Source organism: Chionomys nivalis, chromosome 11 (genome assembly GCF_950005125.1).
Source record: "Chionomys nivalis chromosome 11, mChiNiv1.1, whole genome shotgun sequence".
Classification (NCBI taxonomy): Eukaryota; Metazoa; Chordata; class Mammalia; order Rodentia; family Cricetidae; genus Chionomys; species Chionomys nivalis.
The window spans coordinates 16,697,561-16,715,240 of NC_080096.1; the positions used below are offsets into that span (position 1 = coordinate 16,697,561).

At 48.7% G+C, this 17,680-nt stretch overlaps 1 protein-coding gene across 2 annotated transcripts; it reads right to left on the reverse strand.

The window, feature by feature from the left end:
* Positions 1–1,492: 1,492 nt before the first annotated feature.
* Positions 1,493–17,410, reverse strand: Fuca1 (alpha-L-fucosidase 1). Of its 2 annotated transcripts, XM_057784162.1 has the most exons (8): positions 17,020–17,410; positions 15,003–15,137; positions 11,744–11,881; positions 8,993–9,098; positions 6,081–6,281; positions 4,222–4,412; positions 2,707–2,806; positions 1,493–2,210 (listed from the first exon to the last, which is right to left on the reverse strand). In XM_057784162.1, exons 1-8 carry the CDS (start codon positions 17,394–17,396, stop codon positions 2,070–2,072), a joined length of 1,389 nt encoding a protein of 462 aa, XP_057640145.1. In that variant the 5' UTR covers positions 17,397–17,410; the 3' UTR covers positions 1,493–2,069. The 2 variants fall into 2 exon arrangements, with proteins under 2 accessions (XP_057640145.1, XP_057640146.1); XM_057784163.1 differs by lacking the exon at positions 11,744–11,881.
* Between the last annotated feature and the right edge of the window lie 270 nt (positions 17,411–17,680).

Genomic DNA, 17,680 nt, shown 5'->3' on the forward strand with positions numbered 1-17,680 from the left:
CGTTTCTCGTAAAGTAAGGTGGAGAGCAACAGGTACAGACACCCGATATTGACCTCTGGCTTCCAAGAGTGCACACCTGGCAAGAGCACCCTGGCACATGCATGTGGGCACACATGCATACACTTTTTTTTTTTTTTTTTTTTGGTTTTTCGAGACAGGGTTTCTCTGTGGCTTTGGAGCCTGTCCTGGAACTAGCTCTGTAGACCAGGCTGGTCTCGAACTCACAGAGATCCACCTGCCTCTGCCTCCTGAGTGGTGGGATTAAAGGTGTGCGCCACCACCGCCTGGCTTGTTTTTTTGAGACAGGGTTGCTCTGTAGCTGGAACTAGCTCTTGTAGACCAGGCTGGCCTCTAACTTACAAAGATCCACCTGCCTTTCCTGAGTGCTGGGATTAAAGACGTGTGTGACCACCACCCAGCCAGCCACTTAAAAAAATTTTAAAGATTGGTTATTGTGAATACGGTGTTCTCCCTGAACGTATGCACTTTTCTTTGCTCCCCCTCTATTCAACCCTCTCCCAAGGTCCCCATGCTCCCAATTTACTTAGGAGATCTTGTCTTTTCCTACTTCCCATTTTTTTTTAAAAGATTTTATTATGTATAGTGTTCTGATCTGCATGTATGCCTGCAGGACTTAAGAGGACACGGTGAGCCATGTGGTTGCTGGGAAATGAACTTTGGAAGAGTAGCCAGTGCTCTTAACCACCGAGCCATCTCTCCAACTCCATACAATGTGATTCTGTCAATAAAATGCTTTAAATATTTCCATGTGCCTTCATGTGGGTATGAGCAATTGAGTGCAACGCCCTCAGAGGGTAGTGGGTATGGGCGTTACACTAATGCCCTTGGAGGGCAGAGATGACACTGGATCCCTTAGAGCTGGTGTCACAGGCAGTTTTTGAGCATCCGTGGGTCCTGGAAGCCAAATTCTGTCCCCTGCAATGGCAGCATGAACTCAGACTGCTGTGCTGTCTCTCTAGTCCCATTGTTTGAGAGTCTCATGGAGCTCAGACTGGTCTCAAATTTGGTATATAGCAGAGCCTGGTTTTGAATTCTTTATCCCCCAGCTTCTGAGTGCTACAATTATAACAGATATTGACAACTGGCCATGTTTAAAATTTTGATATAAAGATATCCACATTAGTGTTCTTAATGGTTAATTTTTGTTTATGAGTGTTTTGCCTGTATGTGTGTTTATGTACCTGCACCATGTATGCAGTACCCACAGAAGCCAGAAGAGGGCAACAGGAACCAAGGCCAGTTTTCTTGCTATTTTATGTTTTAAAAATCTGGATGTAAGCCGGGAGGTGGCAGAGCACATGGAGATGGCAGAGCACATCTTTAATCCCACCACTCAGGAGGCAGAGGCAGGCCTGGGCTATAGAGCAAGTTCTACAGCCAGAGCTACACAGAGAAACCCTGTCTCAAAAAAAATCAAACCAAACCAAAACAAACAAACAAACAAACAAACAAAAAAAAAAGTCAAGAAAACCAGAAAATGAGTAAAAAGCTGTAAATAGCCCAAACAGAAGCTAGGGAAAGAAAACTATCACATGGTCTTGGTAGAAATAACTGACATACAAATTTACTTCCATCTTTTTAAAAGGCAAGACAGAATCACACTCCTTCATCAGTATCTCTGCAGATATGCTCAATGCCAGAGTTTTGGCTTTCTTCACAAACTTCCAGAGAATTGACCTTGGCAGCCTGGCAAATCCTTCAGGACCAGCTTAATCCCTTCAGGATTAGTGACAACCAACATAAGGCACAGGGGCTGGCTTTGCCAGACCTCTTTTACCTGGTCCCACAGGCAACAGGTGACTTGGCTCATTATCAGGTGACTTGGCTCGTCATCAGAAAGAGAGATTTCACCCCAGTGAAGGAACAGGTGACCTCAGCTGAGCTGTCCAGGGTTTCTGCTCAGAGATACCAGTGGTCTAGGTTCTCACTGATTAAAATGGGTTGGGGAAGCCATCACTGGGTGGGGGAGGGTAGCTACTTTATTGCACTGCTGGTAAGAGAAAGGCAAGCAGCCCAACATAGGGCCTTCTGCCCTTGAACTCCAATCATCACTTCACGCTCGTCAGCTTTAGAGTCCAGGCGAACTCCACTGGGAGAGCCGTAGGTGGCAATGGGGGCAGAGTGATGAGAACCCCCTCCTGGGGATCCTGGGTCCAGGTCAAATATTCTTCCATCCCTAGCATTGTTATCTGTGGAAAGCAAAGGGGGATGGGAAGACCCCGTTATTCAAGCAGACTTTGCCCCCAAAATGATGGGAATAAGTGTGCTGGCCCAGAGCACTGAGGACACTCTAGTAAGGAAGGAGCCAAAGCCTGCCAATGTGTTTTAATAAAAATTCTATCTATCCAGGCATGGTGACACAAGCCTGGAATCTTAGCACTGGGAAGGTAGAGGCAGGAGGACCACAGGTTGAGGCTAGCCTGAATGACATAGAGAGAGTCTTTAATCCCAGCACTCCCAGAGGTAGAAGCAGGAGGATCTCTAAGTTCAAGGTCAGCCTGATATACAGAGCAAGTTCCAGGACAGCCAGGGCTGTTACACAAGAGAAACCCTGTCTTGAGGTAGCTGGGAATGTAGTTCAGGGTGGTTTGCCTAAGCATGCCTAGGCCCTGGGGTCTAGCACTAGAAAAATAAAAACAAAACAAAACCAGGTTGTAGCTTAGGAGGGATGAGGAGCTTCCTTACCTTTGTAGCCGAGGTCGTTTTGGGAGATTTGAGGCTTATGATTCCATTTTCTGGCCAGTACAGAAAGGTGGCATAAACAGCTGAGTCTTTAGTGGTGTACCTGGGAACAAGAAACACCGTTGTCCTAGGGGAGTCGGTGGTGTTCCCAGACAGACCCTCAGTCCTCTCTAGCTAACTCACCAATAAAGACCTTGTATCATGACTACTAGGAAGTGAGAGGAAGGTGAGGAAGGAAGAAGTCTACAAAACTCTGAAATCCTCTATTCTCCCCCTTCACTGGGTTAAGGTTCCTGTAAAAATTAAAACTAACCCTTGGGCAACACATTTTCCAGACCTTTCCCTGCTGCTTCAGTATCCTTTGTCGCCAGGCGGTGGTGGCACGCGCCTGTAACCCACACACTTGGGAGGCAGAGGCAGGTGGATCTTGGTGAGTTCGAGGCAAACCTAGTCTACAAAGAGAGTTCCGGGACAGTCAGGGCTGTTACACAGAGAAACCCTGTTTCTAAAACAACAACAGCCAAAACCCCAAAACAAACAAAAAAACAAAGGAAAGGTATGGCATTGTATATATAATCCCAGCTACTAAGGAGGCTGAGGCAGCAGGATACCTTGAGCTCAGGAGCTGGGGAACTGCCTACACAACACGGTGAGACCATGACCCACACAGCAACAACAACAAAACACGCACCAGCTACTTCCCTACTTCTTAGGAGCCGAAGCCACATAAATGTTACTGAAATCTTTCCAACTCCAGATCCATGAGAAGACAGAGAGTGTAACAAGGGGACACACAAAACGGAGGCACACTCACTGAGAGTTCACCCTATTCAGGAAGTAGGATGAACAGCGCCTCATAGGAATTCATCTGTAGGGGTTCATGTCACCTAGTCTTCAAAGCAAGTCTGTGAAGCTAAGTACCATCACTCACTTCGTAGTTGGAGAAACTGAGGTCCAAGATCAAATAACTAGATCTAGAGGCCCAGGTACGAAAGGGAAGAATTTAGGATGAGCTCTGCACAGGGGACCAGAGTCAGAACCCAGCTGGGACACAGATTTTACAGCAGAGGCAATAACCTCCAGCCTTGTAATGAGGATGGAGGGACCTGAGAATGTGCAGGGCAGCAAGTGTGATGTACAACATACTGATAAGTGCATTTGGAACTCCAGCTGACTACCCCAACTTCCCCAGTATGTTTCTAGTGAATATTGTAAGCCCCTGATTTAATGACATTTTCTCTGGTCTGGGACTCTGAGACTCTGTCAGGAGCTCCAGCCTTAGGGCAACTTCCACAAACAACTGATTTCTGTTGGGTGCCTTAAGTACCAAGTTTGATGGTATTTTACATCTATCTATCTATCTATCTATCTATCTATCTATCTATCTATCTATCTATCTATCATCATCATCATCATCTTTTGCTAGTTATTCTCTTACTTAGGCTGTACTCTCACACAGAACTGAAGATGTGGCTATCATCAATCACTCTCCTGACCATACAAGAAGGCAATGCTTACCACACAACTGTTGTGTTCTTTTCAGACTGCACTCTCCAGGGTTGGGAGGCATAGATAGCCTCCCCGTTGATCTGCAGCCACTTGCCTACAGCGAGAAGCCTTTCTTGGAAGATGGGAACGATCAGTCCATCTTTAGTTGGTCCAACGTTGAGAAGATAGTTGCCTCCCAAACTTACTGTCTGAACCAATTCCTAAAGAGAGCAGAGACAATGAGAGCTGAGGCATGACTACCAAGCCTGGCATGGTGTCTAGAATGCAGACAGTAAGGGATATGAGAGAAGAAAAGCCCTGGATTCAATCCTTAGTGCTGCAAAGGGAAAAGAAGGGAAGGTGAGCTTTAGATCCGGGCGAGACGGCACTCGTCTCCCTGAGCTCTTTAAGGACAAACTTTATGTACCTGTGGGAAAACTGAAGCAAAGAGAGCAGGCATGCTGGCCCATGCCTGGAATTCCAGCACTTGGGGTGGGGAAAAGGCAAGAAGGCCAGGAGTTCAAAGTCAGCCTCGGCTACAATACCAAGTTTGAGGCCAGCATGGACTACATGGAGACCCAGTCTCAGACAGGAACTGCCAGAAAGAGACACATTCTGAAGGCATCCTCTTATGTGGAGGTGTTCACTGTGACCCCAAGCAAGCGTCACCCAAGGTAACCCAGGACTAGGTTTACACCTGAAAAAATGTACAGATGTGAGCCCATTAGGGACCACGCAAAGGCTCTCTCCATCCTTTCAACGTCTCTCGGTCTTCCCACTGCCACTGAAAGCTCATGTTTTAACTGAAAATGCTCCTGGGAGGGGCTCGGACGATGATGACCCAGAGGGTGAGCGCTTGCCTTAGAAGACCTGAGTTCATCCCCAGAATTCACGTTCAAACAAAACACACCTCAATCATTAACAACCAAAAAACCTGGAGGTCGTGGTGTGGCGTGTGCTGGTGATCACCATCGCAGCGAGCAGAAACAAAGGCTCACTGTGGCTTCCTGGCCAGCGAGCCTCGCTGAATGGCCAGTTCCAGGCTATTAAGTGATCTTGCCCCTCGGGGCCCTGAGCTCCTACTATACCCCATAGAAGGAACGTAAGAATGACAATTCAGGTTGTGCTCTGGAGGTCAAAAACATGCCTGCATACACGTCACAACACTCACACATACACACACACACACACACGCGCGCGCGTGTGCACCCTCCCAACAAAGAAAAAGGAAGGAAAGTTCTGGAAAGATAAAGCTTTCTTTGAGGGTAAGAAAATGATAATAAAGACAACGGACTTCAGTGGGTGCCATCAAGATGAATGACCTGAATTTGATCCTAGGGATTTCCGTCACAGGACGGAAGGGGAGAAGTGACTGTCAATTTTAGCTGGGCGTGGTGGCACACACTGTTAATTTCAGCACTCGGGAGGTAGAGGCAAGCAGATGTCTGTGAGTCTGAGGCCTGAGGCCAGTCAGGAGTACAGAGAGAAACCCTGTCTCAGAAAAAAAAAACAACAACAAAACAGAATAAAAACTAAACAAAACAAGCCGGGCGGTGGTGGCGCACGCCTTTAATCCCAGCACTCGGGAGGCAGAGGCAGGCGGATCTCTGTGAGTTCGAGACCAGCCTGGTCTACAGAGCTAGTTCCAGGACAGGCTCCAAAGCCACAGAGAAACCCTGTCTCGAAAAACCAAAAAAAGAAAAAAAAAAAACTAAACAAAACAAACCAAAAGCAGGTTTTAAAGGCCTAACCCCTTTCTCTGCAACAGCAACAATGTACTTAGGAGAGGCTTGTTTCTGTGACTGTGGCCCTAGCGGGTTCTAGCCACCCAACTCTGGACTGGAGGGCTCTAAGGTAAGCAGCTAAATAACCAAGGCGAGTGCTCTTACCTCAATGATTTCGTTCTCACTGGCAATGGTGGACATGGTCATGTCACGGCGATAGCCCCAGGACGCCCTGTCGATGCTGGTGCACATCTCCCACTTGTGGTTTGGCAAGCTCTGCGGTCTGTATTTATCCTGACAGTTGTAGTAGCCTCCATGATGGCAGGAGCAGTTCTGACCCCACCGGTCATTCACTACCACCTGGTCCTAAGGGAGGAAGAGAATGGGGTCACGAGGCAGCACCTCCTGGCCCCTCTATGCAGTGCAGATGCGTCTGGTGACCGTCTGTTCGGAAGAAGAACAGCAGACTACACTAGAGTCTTTTCCCTGTGCTATTTTGCTCTAAAGGGCACACATGGGAAACTAGACAGCTGCACACAGCTTCTAATGTCAGCAATGCCCAAGCCCGGGAAGCCAGCTGACAGATGAACAGAGGAAGAGCCTACGCAGGGGGGCTCAGGAGATGACTCGGGGTGACACGCTTGTCGTGAAAGCATGAGAACTCTCTAGCACTCGTGGGACTGGAAAGATGGCTCAACAGTTAAGAGTGCCTGACACTCTTACAAAGGATGTGGATTTGGTTCCCAGCACCCACATAGTGACTCACAACTGTCCATAACTCCAGTCCCAAGGGATCCAACACCCTTCTCCTGGCCTCCACTGGCTCTTGCACACACATAATTCATGCAGGCAAAACACCCATACACATAATAACATAAAATAACCTTTTAAAAATGTGTTTGGGGGCCGGGCGGTGGTGGTGCACGCCTTTAATCCCAGCACTCGGGAGGTAGAGGCAGGCGGATCTCTGTGAATTCGAGGCCAGCCTGGTCTACAAGAGCTAGTTCCAGGACAGGAACCAAAAAGCTACGGAGAAACCCTGTCTTGAAAATCCAAAAAAAGCTTCTTCCTTTCTGTTTCCTTGGCGTGCGCACGTGTCTGTCTCTCTCTCTTTCTATCTCTTCTCTCTCTCTCTCTCTCTCTCTCTCTCTCTCTCTCTCTCTCTCTCTCTCTCTCTCTCCCTTCCACCCTCCCTCTCTCTCCCTCAATAAATGTTTTATGGCTAAAAAAATAAAATAAAAATGTGTTTGGGGACCTGGTGAGATGGCTCAGTGGTTAAGAGCAGCCACTGGTGTCGAAGTGGACCTGGCTTGTTTTCCAGCACTCACGTGGTGACTCAGAACTACCCTGACTCCAGTTACAGGACAGCTGGTGCCCTCTTCTGGCCTCATGGGCTTTTGCATGCACACAGTATACATAACCTTACACAGGCGTACATACATTTACATACATATAATAAATAAACAAATCATAAAAACGGGCATGGAGGGGCTGGAGAGATGGCTCAGAGGTTAAGAGCACTGGCTGCTCTTCCAAAGGTCCCGAGTTCAATTCCCAGCAACTACATGGTGGCTCACAACCATCTATGAGATCTGGTGCCCTCTTCTGGCAGGCAGGTATACATGCAGACAGAACATTGTATACATAATAAATAAATAAATTAACTTAAAAAATAAAACGGGTATGGAAGGTCTATGCACATGTGTACAGTAGCCAAAAAGGCCAGAAGAGGGTGCCAGCTGCCCTTTTCCTGGAGTTTCAGATGGTTGTGACCCACCATGTATGTGATGCTGGGAAGGGCACTCAGAACAGTACATGCTCTAACCACTGAGCCCTCTCCCCAGCCCTTGCTGAGGGATTTTTTTGTTATTGTTGTTTTTTGAGACAGGGTTTCTTTGTGTAGCCTGGCTGTCCTGGAACTCACACTGTAGACCTGACTGGCCTTGAACTCAGAGATCCGGGATTGAAGGTGTGTGCCATCACTGCCCAGCTTTACTGTGGTTTTTAAATACACGAGGCTGACATTGCTCCCTTCACTAATGCTGCATCTTGTTTATCTTTTTCCCTTTCTGTGATTCTCCTTAATCAGGCACGTGTAACTGTCACCCCACTTGACAAATGACCTGGCTCCATGAAGGCACAGACCAGAGTCACCAACAAGGTACCGCAGAGGCATATGAGGTATCAACTCCCTAAGTTTACTTGTTTCTTGAGAGTCTTACTATGTAGCCCTGGTTGACCTCAGAACTCACTGTGTAGACCAGGCTGACCTTGAACTTACAGAGGTCCACTGTTGAGTGCTAGGATTAAAGGAATATCTGGCCAGGCTCAAGTCTTGAAGGGCAGTCACTCATAACTGTATGTCACTGTGACAGAGATGGGTGCCATAGTGATAACACAGTACTTGTCCTTTAAACTTTAAGCAGAGACATGTAGAAAAGACAGATGTGGACAATTTACACCATGGCATTCTGGGAATGAACTGCACTTCTGGGAGTCCCGAGACTCCCCAAAAGCAAGCCTTGCATGCACCGTTAACATGCTCTCCCAGTAAGGTGCATTCCAGTCTGTGAGAGCCACCCTCAACCATTATCCACTCAGGAATGGTGTCTCTCCTGTCTCCTGTCCTTTCATTTCGTGAATTTAGTAATAACTACCCAATAGGACCCCCAGATAGGCATCCACCAGAGCACCTTCATGGTTAGCTTGTGGTTAAACCCAGGCCCCCACATGCTGAGCATGCACTCTACCACTGAGCTGTATCTCCAGCCACCAAATCTAGAGCGTGTAAAATCTTTGGCATGTCCGTCAACAGATAGACTTCTGCCACACAATAAAAGTCCCATAACACAAGATGCAAATGTACTAGCTAGGTGTACTAACTGTGGGAGGGTTTAGCTAGCTAAGTACCCTTTCAAATTTGATAAAGCTAGGAGTGGTGCCATACACCTGTAATCCCAGCTCTTGAGAAGCTGAGGCAGAAGGATGGCTGCGAATTCCACCTGTCATAGACTACTGAGAGCTGAGAGAACAGGTAAGCATCACCATGCCCGTTACATAAGTTAGACATCACCTACCTTGACAGGGCTATCATTATAGAGCCAAGCAAGGAAAGCTGTGGAGTTCCAGTACGTGTCAGGACACTCCCACTCCCCATCAGACCAGATCAGGTCGGGCTTGTAGCTGGAAGACACAGGATCGGAACAGCTTGCTATCTGAATCTGTATCTAGTCCAGTCTTATGGACAGACTTTTGCAACAAACTCAGAGCAGGGAGACTGGCTCTGTGGTAGGGCTCTCGCCGACCACGTGTGAGGCTGTAGGTTCCATTCCCAGCCCAGCAAACAGGAAAGATGCGTCTTGATGGGAAAGTACCCTGAAGATGACAATGCAGAAACTAAAGAGACAGGAGACCTAACAGCCTCAGGGAGGGCATGTGGAGGGAGGGCTGAGCAGCTAAAAGCACTGGCTGCTCTTCCAGAGGACACAGGCTTGATTCCTGCACCCAGGAGGCTCACAATCACTTGTGACTGACTTCAGGCCTTGGGATCTGATACCCTTTTCTGGCCTCTGTTGGCACAGGCTTGCACAGAGCATAGACAAACATGCAGGCAAAACAGCTGTACATATAAAATAATAATCTTAATTTTAAAAAATTGCAGGGGCTGGTGAAAGGGCTCCACGTGTAAAGGTGCCCACTTGCCAAGTCTGACAACCTGAGTTCAATCCTGGGTCCCGTGTGGCGGAGAGAGAGCTGATCCTGCAAGTAGTCCTCTGACTTCTACATGCACATCACAGCACATGCATGCACCCCCCCAATAAATTAAAATGTAATAGCAATAGCAACAATAACAGCAACAACAATAATAAAGAAGGCATTGGTTCCGTATACTTCTCTTAGTGCCTCTGTTCTCCCTTCAGAAAGGACACGGTAATCAGTATCTAGAGTTTGCGTCCCTTCAAATCCAGTTAGGGGTGGCGCTCGCAGGGCTGGAGAGACAGCTCAGGGGGTGAGGGTGCTTAGTGCTTGCAGAGGACCCGGGCTTGGTTCCCAGCACCCACATGGTGGCTCACAGTACCTGTAACTCTCACTGCAGGGAACGATGCCCTCCGGTCTCCTTGGGCACCTGTTGCTCACGGTGTGGAGACCACACATAAATAATAAGTGCATTCTGGAAAAGACTAGTGTTTGGGCAGGTCAGATGGCTCAGCTGGGCTGGAAAAGCTCCCGCTCTCAAGCCTGATGACCCGAGTTCGAGTCTCAAATCCACAAGGAAGGAAAACTAACTGACTTCCAGTTGTTCTCTGACCTCCATGTGTGCCGGGGCACACATGTTCCCATAGAATACACTCAGGGACACAAAATAATAAAATATGACTATAAAGACAGTAATAGCGCTCGTGGCCCGGGATGTGTAACTCAGTGGCAGAGTACTGCCCAGCGTGCTCTAAGACCTGGGGTCCTGTCCCCAGGACCAAAAAAAAAAAAAAAAAACCCAAAAATCAGGCAGGTGTGCTGGCTCATCTGGCTCATGCCTGTAATCCTAGCACTTGGGAACCTGAGTCAGGAGCTTACAAATTAGAGTCTAGCCTGGGATACACAGCAAGTCCCTGGTATTCCAAAAGTACAAAATGAAGATGTTTGCTTTAAGGGTGTTGTAAACATTTGAACTGTGGTGCTGATCTGTTCTTGGAGGCTACCCAGCCTGGCTGGAAAAGCCTACCAGGGCCTAGTGCTCCTTCCACAATGTGTTCTGCCTGACGACAGACCCTCACTGCACTTCATAGTGGGGCCAGTAACAATCTTGGGGAAGCCCAGATAGTAATCTCTTCCACCGTGTGCAGTCACATACACAAGGCAGCTCATGCCCATGACCTCATCAGCTCCCATGATTACCAACCCCAGGTTCAGGAATAAAGAAGAGAGTCAGAGCTGGGCAGTGATGGTACAGGCCTTTTAAGTCCAGCTTTTGGGCAGGCAGATCTCTGTGAGTTCAAGGCCAGCCTGGTCTACAGAGGAAGTTCCAGGACAGCCAGGACTACACAGAGAAACCTTGCCCCAAAAAATCAAAAGGAAGAAAAGAAAACCAAACACAACAAAAACAAAATATATAAAATGAGAGTAGGGGCAAAGAAGTCACCCAGGCTCTGAGGGTCCCCCACCTAGGGCTGGCTCCCAGCTGTCATAAGGGAAACATAAAAGGGATTAGGGGTAAAAGCCTTTGCCATCAAATCTGATGATCTGAGTTTGATCCTTGGACTCCACGTGGTAAAAACGAGGAAACTAACATCTCTGTTTTTGTGTGCTGTGGCACGCCAATGCCACCTCATCCCCACTAAACAATGAACGTTAGCAACAAAAGCCAACTTGAGAATGGTGATGCTAGTTAACAGTGGCTCTTCCTGTTCCCAGCACTGGCAGGGATTCTGCGTGCTGATCTGAGCCCAGACAAGACATGACAGTTCTAAGTGAGCAGGGTCTGTGCTCAGGACGCTGCTCCAGTTAGAGCTTCTGATGGTGAAGAAGCTAGTGTCCCTTTTCAAGGTCCTGACTAGGGACACTGGCAAGGGAGGAGGGTGCTGAAGGGCAAGCTTTGTCTCACAGCCACCTGGGTCCCCAGTGACAGCAGCAGCTTAGTAAGTGACCACAGTTCAGAAGTTCTGAGCAGTGGGAGGGGAACATGCTTTGCATGAATGGAAACACCACCTTTATTCTTTTGATGCCTCTGAGAGTTTCTCAGGCAGCAGCCTGCAGCTGGAGCCCATCAACAGCACCCCGAGAGGAGCTGACTTCCAGCACAAGCCCTCAGGCCCAGGCCCCTGTCTCACCTGTTAACAAGGTCGTACAGCTCTGGCATTGTTTTCGCGCTGACAAAATACTGAGTTTTGAAACCATTTTTCTTGTCGAGGAGATAGAGTGGATGGAACCACTCCAAGAGCGAGTGGTACAGGCCGTAGCGTATGTTCCTTAAACAGAAATACAGCAGTGGCTGGTATCAGGCAGAGAAAAATCAGGCTGGGTGCAGTGTGGCAGCACTTAGGAGGGGGCAGTAGGAGGATCAGGAGTTCAAGGTGCATCCGTGCCTACCAAGTGGGTTTAATGTCAGCCTAAGCTGCTTGAGATCCTTTATCTAATCTATGTATCTATCTATGTATCTATGTATCTATCTATCTATCTATGTATCTATCTATGTATCTATCTATCTCTATGTATCTATCTATGTATCTAAGTATCTATGTATCTAAGTATCTATGTATCTAAGTATCTATGTATCTATCTATGTATCTATGTATGTATGTATGTATGTATGTATGTATGTATGTATGTATGTATCTATGTATCTATCTATCTATCTATCTATCTATCTATCTATCTATCTATCTGAGACAAGGCCTCACCATGTAGTCCTGGCTGGTCTAGAACTGCCTAAGTAGACCAAGCTAGCCCCAAACTCACAAAGATCCCACCTGCCTCTGCCTACCAAGTGCTGAGATTAAAGGCATGTGCCACCACAGTTGGTATATATTTCATACTTTAAAAATCTTACTTCTGGGCTGGAGAGATGGCTCAGTGGTTAAGAGCATTGCCTGCTCTTCCAAAGGTCCTGAGTTCAATTCTCACCAACCACATGGTGGCTCACAACCATCTGTAATGAGGTCTGGTGCCCTCTTCTGGCCTGCAGGCAAACATGCAGACAGAATATTGTATACATAATAAATTAAAAAAAAAAAAAAAAAAGCTGGGCGGTGGTGGCTCTTGCCCTTAATCCCAGCACTCGGGAGGCAGAGGCGGGTGTATCTCTGTGAGTTCGAGACCAGCCTGGTCTACAGAGCTAGTTCCAGGACAGGCACCAAAGCTACAGAGAAACCCTGTCTCGAAAAACCAAAAAAAAAAAAAAAAAAAACAAAACAAAACAAAAAAATCTTGCTTTATTTTTTTTGGAGGGGGTGGTGCTGGGAATACAACCTAGGGCCTCCTCACCTATGCTAGGCAAGCATTCTGTCATAAACTATACTCTCACCCCTATTAAATATTTTTTTAAAGAACTAGGAGCTTGAAGGTTCCTAACACAAAGAAATGACAAATGATTAAGGAGCTAGGAATGTTAATTAGCGTGATCTGCTCATTATATCCTGCAAGCACGTCACACTGTGCCTCATAAAGATGTATAATTACCACAGTTCAATTAAGACAGTGCTACACAAACATTATACTGCAGGCAAGGAAGAAAATAACACAGCAAGGCACAGATAAGGAAGAACTGAAGGGGGCATTTCAGCTGTGATTCGGGAACTAGCCACTTACAGAGAAGCTACCATTCCATCTGCTGAGGCTGGGCATGGTGCCACAGGCCTGGAGCCCCAGTACCTGGAAGGCAGAGGCAGGAGGATTGCTTCAAGAGAGAAGTAGGCCTGGTCTGCATAGCATGTTCCCAAGCTCTTGGGGGATACTGAGCAAGGTCTCATCTCAAAAGATCAAACCAAATCAGAAGAAAAATGCGGCTTCCAAAGTCCATGTCTGGTCTAGGCCTATGATCAGACAGACATCTACTGCAGGACTTTTGATCACGTGCAGCACAGGGCCCAGAACACTGAGCAGCTAACAAGAGTCAGCAAATGCATTCTTGAAGGTCCAGGTAGTCCGCTGGACTTTGGAAGCTGTGGCTCTGTCTCAGCTCTCAACGTGCTCTGGAGACAGTCCTGGGCAGTGTGTGACACAGGCACAGCTTGGTTCCAACAGACTCGACAATTTACACATGCATCACACTTACAATGTGACAGCACAAAGCATCACTAGCAGGGTTCCAAACCTGAATACCTGAGTCCAAATCCCACTCCCTGCTGGTGGCTGGGGACAGGACTCTGTTATGGCTTCCCTGTCCTCCGGACTCATGTCTTGATGGCTTGTTCCCTGGCTGGTGTTATTTTTGGGAATCTGCAGAACCTTAACAAGGTGGAAGGTGCTTGCAGAAGTGGGTCACAAGGGCTCTGAAAGACATACTGCCTCTCATTCCTGTCTGTCCCTATAGTCATGTTAGGTGAACAATCTCTACTACGTGTACGGCTGTCCTGACTGCAGCTGCCCCACCACAGTGGACTGAAACCCTCTAAAAACCAACTTTCCTTTCCTGAAGTTGTTTCTATCTAACAAGCATGGTGGTCACTGACACAGAAGTCACTACACGTTCAGCTGGAGAGCAACCGCTTGTCGGCACCAGACCCCACAGCCACCCTGCTCTGCCACACCCTACTGATTTTCTTTTTTTTTTTTTTTGGTTTTTCGAGACAGGGTTTCTCTGTGGTTTTGGAGCCTGTCCTGGAACTAGCTCTTGTAGACCAAGCTGGTCTCGAACTCACAGAGATTCACCTGCCTCTGCCTCCCAAGTGTTGGGATTAAAGGCGTGCGCCACCACCACCTGGCAAAATGTGTAGTCCAGGCTGGCCTCGAACTCTAGATCCACCTGCCTCTGCCTCCTTCAGCAAATCCTACCGGCCTGCGCCACCAGAACCGGCCCTACTGCTTTTCTATTGAGAAGTTAGTCGCTATTATTATTCATCTTTTAGAGACAGAGTCAGGTTAGCCTCAAACTCAGTACACACCTAAGGCCAGCCTTGAACTCCTAACTCTCCTGCCTTTGCCTCCCAAGTGCTAGAGTCACCTGCCTGCACAGAGCACCAGGTCTGAGAGGCCTAACAAATCCCAGAGTGCTGGTTGGGAAGAACAGTGTGTGCCTCCCTCTTTAGTTTTGATCTGCTCTTACCAGAGCTTGCCCTCAGGCCTCAACAGCTCTAGTGGCGAAAGATGAGATCCACTCCGTGGGCCATCTCATGCCAGCACTTAGGAGGTAGAGGCAGGAGGATCTCTGTGAGTTTGAGGCTAGCCTGGTCTGCAGAGCTAGGATTAAAGGCCTTGAGCCACCACCTCCCAGGCTCTTGCATTACCTTTGGTCCTGTGGAAACCACCAGGTCTGGGAGCCCATCTTCTCACTGGCTAAATATGACCCCGGGTGACAAACAGGAGGATTTGACGCACTAGAGGGACAGATGGGAAAGAGGGGAGAGTGGCTGTCTGTCCGCAGACACGCACCTCTTCCGAACAGCAGCTCCCAACTCGCCGACCAAATCGCGATGGGGCCCTACGTCCTTAGAGTTCCAGTTCCAGGACACAGGACTTGGCCAGTTTGTGAAGCCTTCGTGATGCTTTGTGGTCAGAACCACATACCTGGAAACACGTGAAAACCAAGTGAGAACAAAGGAAAGCGGGCAGTGGCCACAACCATGACCTTGCCTGGCACAACAGGAAGATCTCCATTACAGGAAATGTATGGGGACTGGGAGATGCTTTTAGGGTGACAATGTCTCCTTGTAGGTATGACTCAAGAATGTAAACAGGAACTGGATGCCCAGAGAGGGAAGGACAGCAAGAGAAAAACCCTGCACCTTAGTGCACAGACTCAACCCTTCTGGGCATGAACTTTATCTCAACCCTCTGCCCTGCTCTATTGGCAAGAGCAGGTGACTAACGGAAGATGCTTGTTTTACCAATACTGTGGAAGCGCCCTTCATTCAAGGAGGCGACTGAGACTCAAACGTCTGGGACTGAAAAGGCAACTGCTGAGATAACCAATTCATTCAATGTCTGCTTTTTTTGTGGCAAAAAAAAAAAAAAAGAAAAAAAAGAAAGAAAAGAAAACATGTACATGTGATTTCATCACCGGCAGGTGTGGAGACCCTGGAAATCTGGGTCATACAGTTATCTCAGGCTTACACAAACATTCCTCTCTGCAACACGTCTCTTTCCTCTTTAAAAAGTCCTTCTGAAATATAAAAGCCCTTCTCTCACCGGGTGGTGGTGGCACACACCTTTAATCCTGGCACTGAGGAAGCAGAGGCAGTTAGTTCCAGAACAGTCAGGGCTGTTACACAGTAACCCTGTCTCAAAAAAATGAAAAAGTCCTTCTCACTCATCGACCTCATAAACAGATAATTACTTCTTCTGGGTATGGCTCGCAGACCCTGGGTGCAGTGATCAAGAGCCTTCGTTTCCAGATCACAAGATCTGCAGTCCAGGACACCAGGCTCCTTCCTCTCTGCGTTAGCCACCTCATCCATAGAACAGGGAGTCTGGAATCCAACATTTTGAGTTCTGGACCTCGGAGATGGAGAGAGGGCAGCTTCCTGTTTTTCTTTTTTTTTTTTTGTTTTTCAAGACAGGGTTTCTCTGTGGTTTTGGAGCCTGTCCTGGAACTAGCTCTTGTAGACCAGGCTGGTCTCGAAGGCAGCTTCCTGTTTTGGGTGGGAGGATTTCCATAGGGTTTCTCTGTGTAACAGCTCTGGGTGTCCTGGAACTCGCTCTGTAGACCAGGCTGGCCTCAAAACTCACAAGATCCGCCTGCCTGTGCCTCCCGAGCGCCGGGACTAACGGAGTGTGTCACCAGGCTTACAACAGCAAATGCTAAGCGCCCAGTATAAGAAAAGCCAGGGCCCAGAGCAAACTGAAAACCTGGAGGATGAGTGGAGTATCGCTTAGTGAGGCCTCCTTACTATCTTACCAGCTGCCCCCAATGGCCAAACCCACGGGTCCAGAAGTCAGCCCAAATCCTCTGGCTTAGGGCTCTCAAAATGTACTTCCTCTAGAAGGCTCTACCCAAACCCATTCCTCCTTGGAGCTCTACTACAAGGAAGTAGAAGGGAAGAAGGGGAACCCAAAGAGAGCACCCCGAAACTCCCATCCTTCCTTCTCCACTTAAGAGACGCAGGGCTACAAGGAACTCAGAAAGATCCTTTTTATAAGCTTCCACGGACGCCACAGGTAGCCTACGGTCCAGGTCCACAACTCCAGGCCACTGACAAGAATCCAGGCTGTGTTCTGGCCCTCGTGGAAGAGACACCGGGTGTAGCCTGGCTCGAGCCTCTTTCCACACAGGGGATGTACCTAATGCTTTCCCGCCTTTATTTTTAAAACTAATCCCCGGCTGGATTCTCTTCTTTAACATCAATGCTCCATCCTCCTGGGTGCAGAACGCGGGGTGCGGGACTTCCAAGGTCAGGCAGCCCCGGCCGTGGGCTAGCCCCCGGCCCGCTCGCGCCCGGCCCGCACTCACTTGGCCCCGGCAGCCTGAAAGAGTTCGGCCCACTGGTCCGGTTGGAAGAAACGCGCCGTGAACTGCGGTCCGAAGTCGGCGTAGCTGAAGCCGGGCGGGTAGTTTTCTTTCATGAAGAGCTCATAGGCCGGCAGCCGCTCGCCCTGCCAGTGCCACCAGAACCACTCGCTGCCCCAGGCGGGCACCGAGAAGACCCCCCAGTGCACAAAGACCCCGAACTTGGCCTCGTCAAACCATCTCGGCAGTGGACGAGAGTCCAGGCTCTTCCAGTCCGGGGTGTAGCGGCGCGGAGCCCGGGCCACTGCCTGGGCCGCAGCAGCCAGCCACAGCAGCAGCGTGAAACCCACCGCCCGCCATTCACTTCTCAGCTCCCACATCCCTGCTTCCTTGTTTGTGCCTTGTCCCTCTTAACGCGCAGGCGCCCGCCAGTAGCTCCGCCTCCCTGAGTAACGATTGGCTCAGATGGGAAAAGGGGCGGGATCAATCTTGAGGATCATCGTGCCGTCTGAGGCTCCATCTCTGGAGCGCCCGCTGGCGTTGAGAGAGAGAAGGGCGCAAAGAGCCGTTGACAGCTCTGATCTACTGAATTTAAACCCCACAGTCTCCCCTTAAGGACTTAATTGCTGGGTTCCCTTAAGCGGGAAAGACCCAGGGTGTGCGG

What these genes read in the sequence shown, in the direction of transcription:
- Fuca1 (XM_057784162.1), bottom strand. Translation starts at nt 17,396, where the DNA reads ATGTGGGAGCTGAGAAGTGAATGGCGGGCGGTGGGTTTCACGCTGCTG. An exon ending in TTTCAGGCTGCCGGGGCCAA is followed by an intron (nt 15,138 to 17,019) that starts GTGAGTGCGGGC and finishes ACGTGTTTCCAG; the next exon opens with GTATGTGGTTCTGACCACAA. An exon ending in AAACGACCTCGGCTACAAAG is followed by an intron (nt 2,211 to 2,706) that starts GTAAGGAAGCTC and finishes TGCTTTCCACAG; the next exon opens with ATAACAATGCTAGGGATGGA.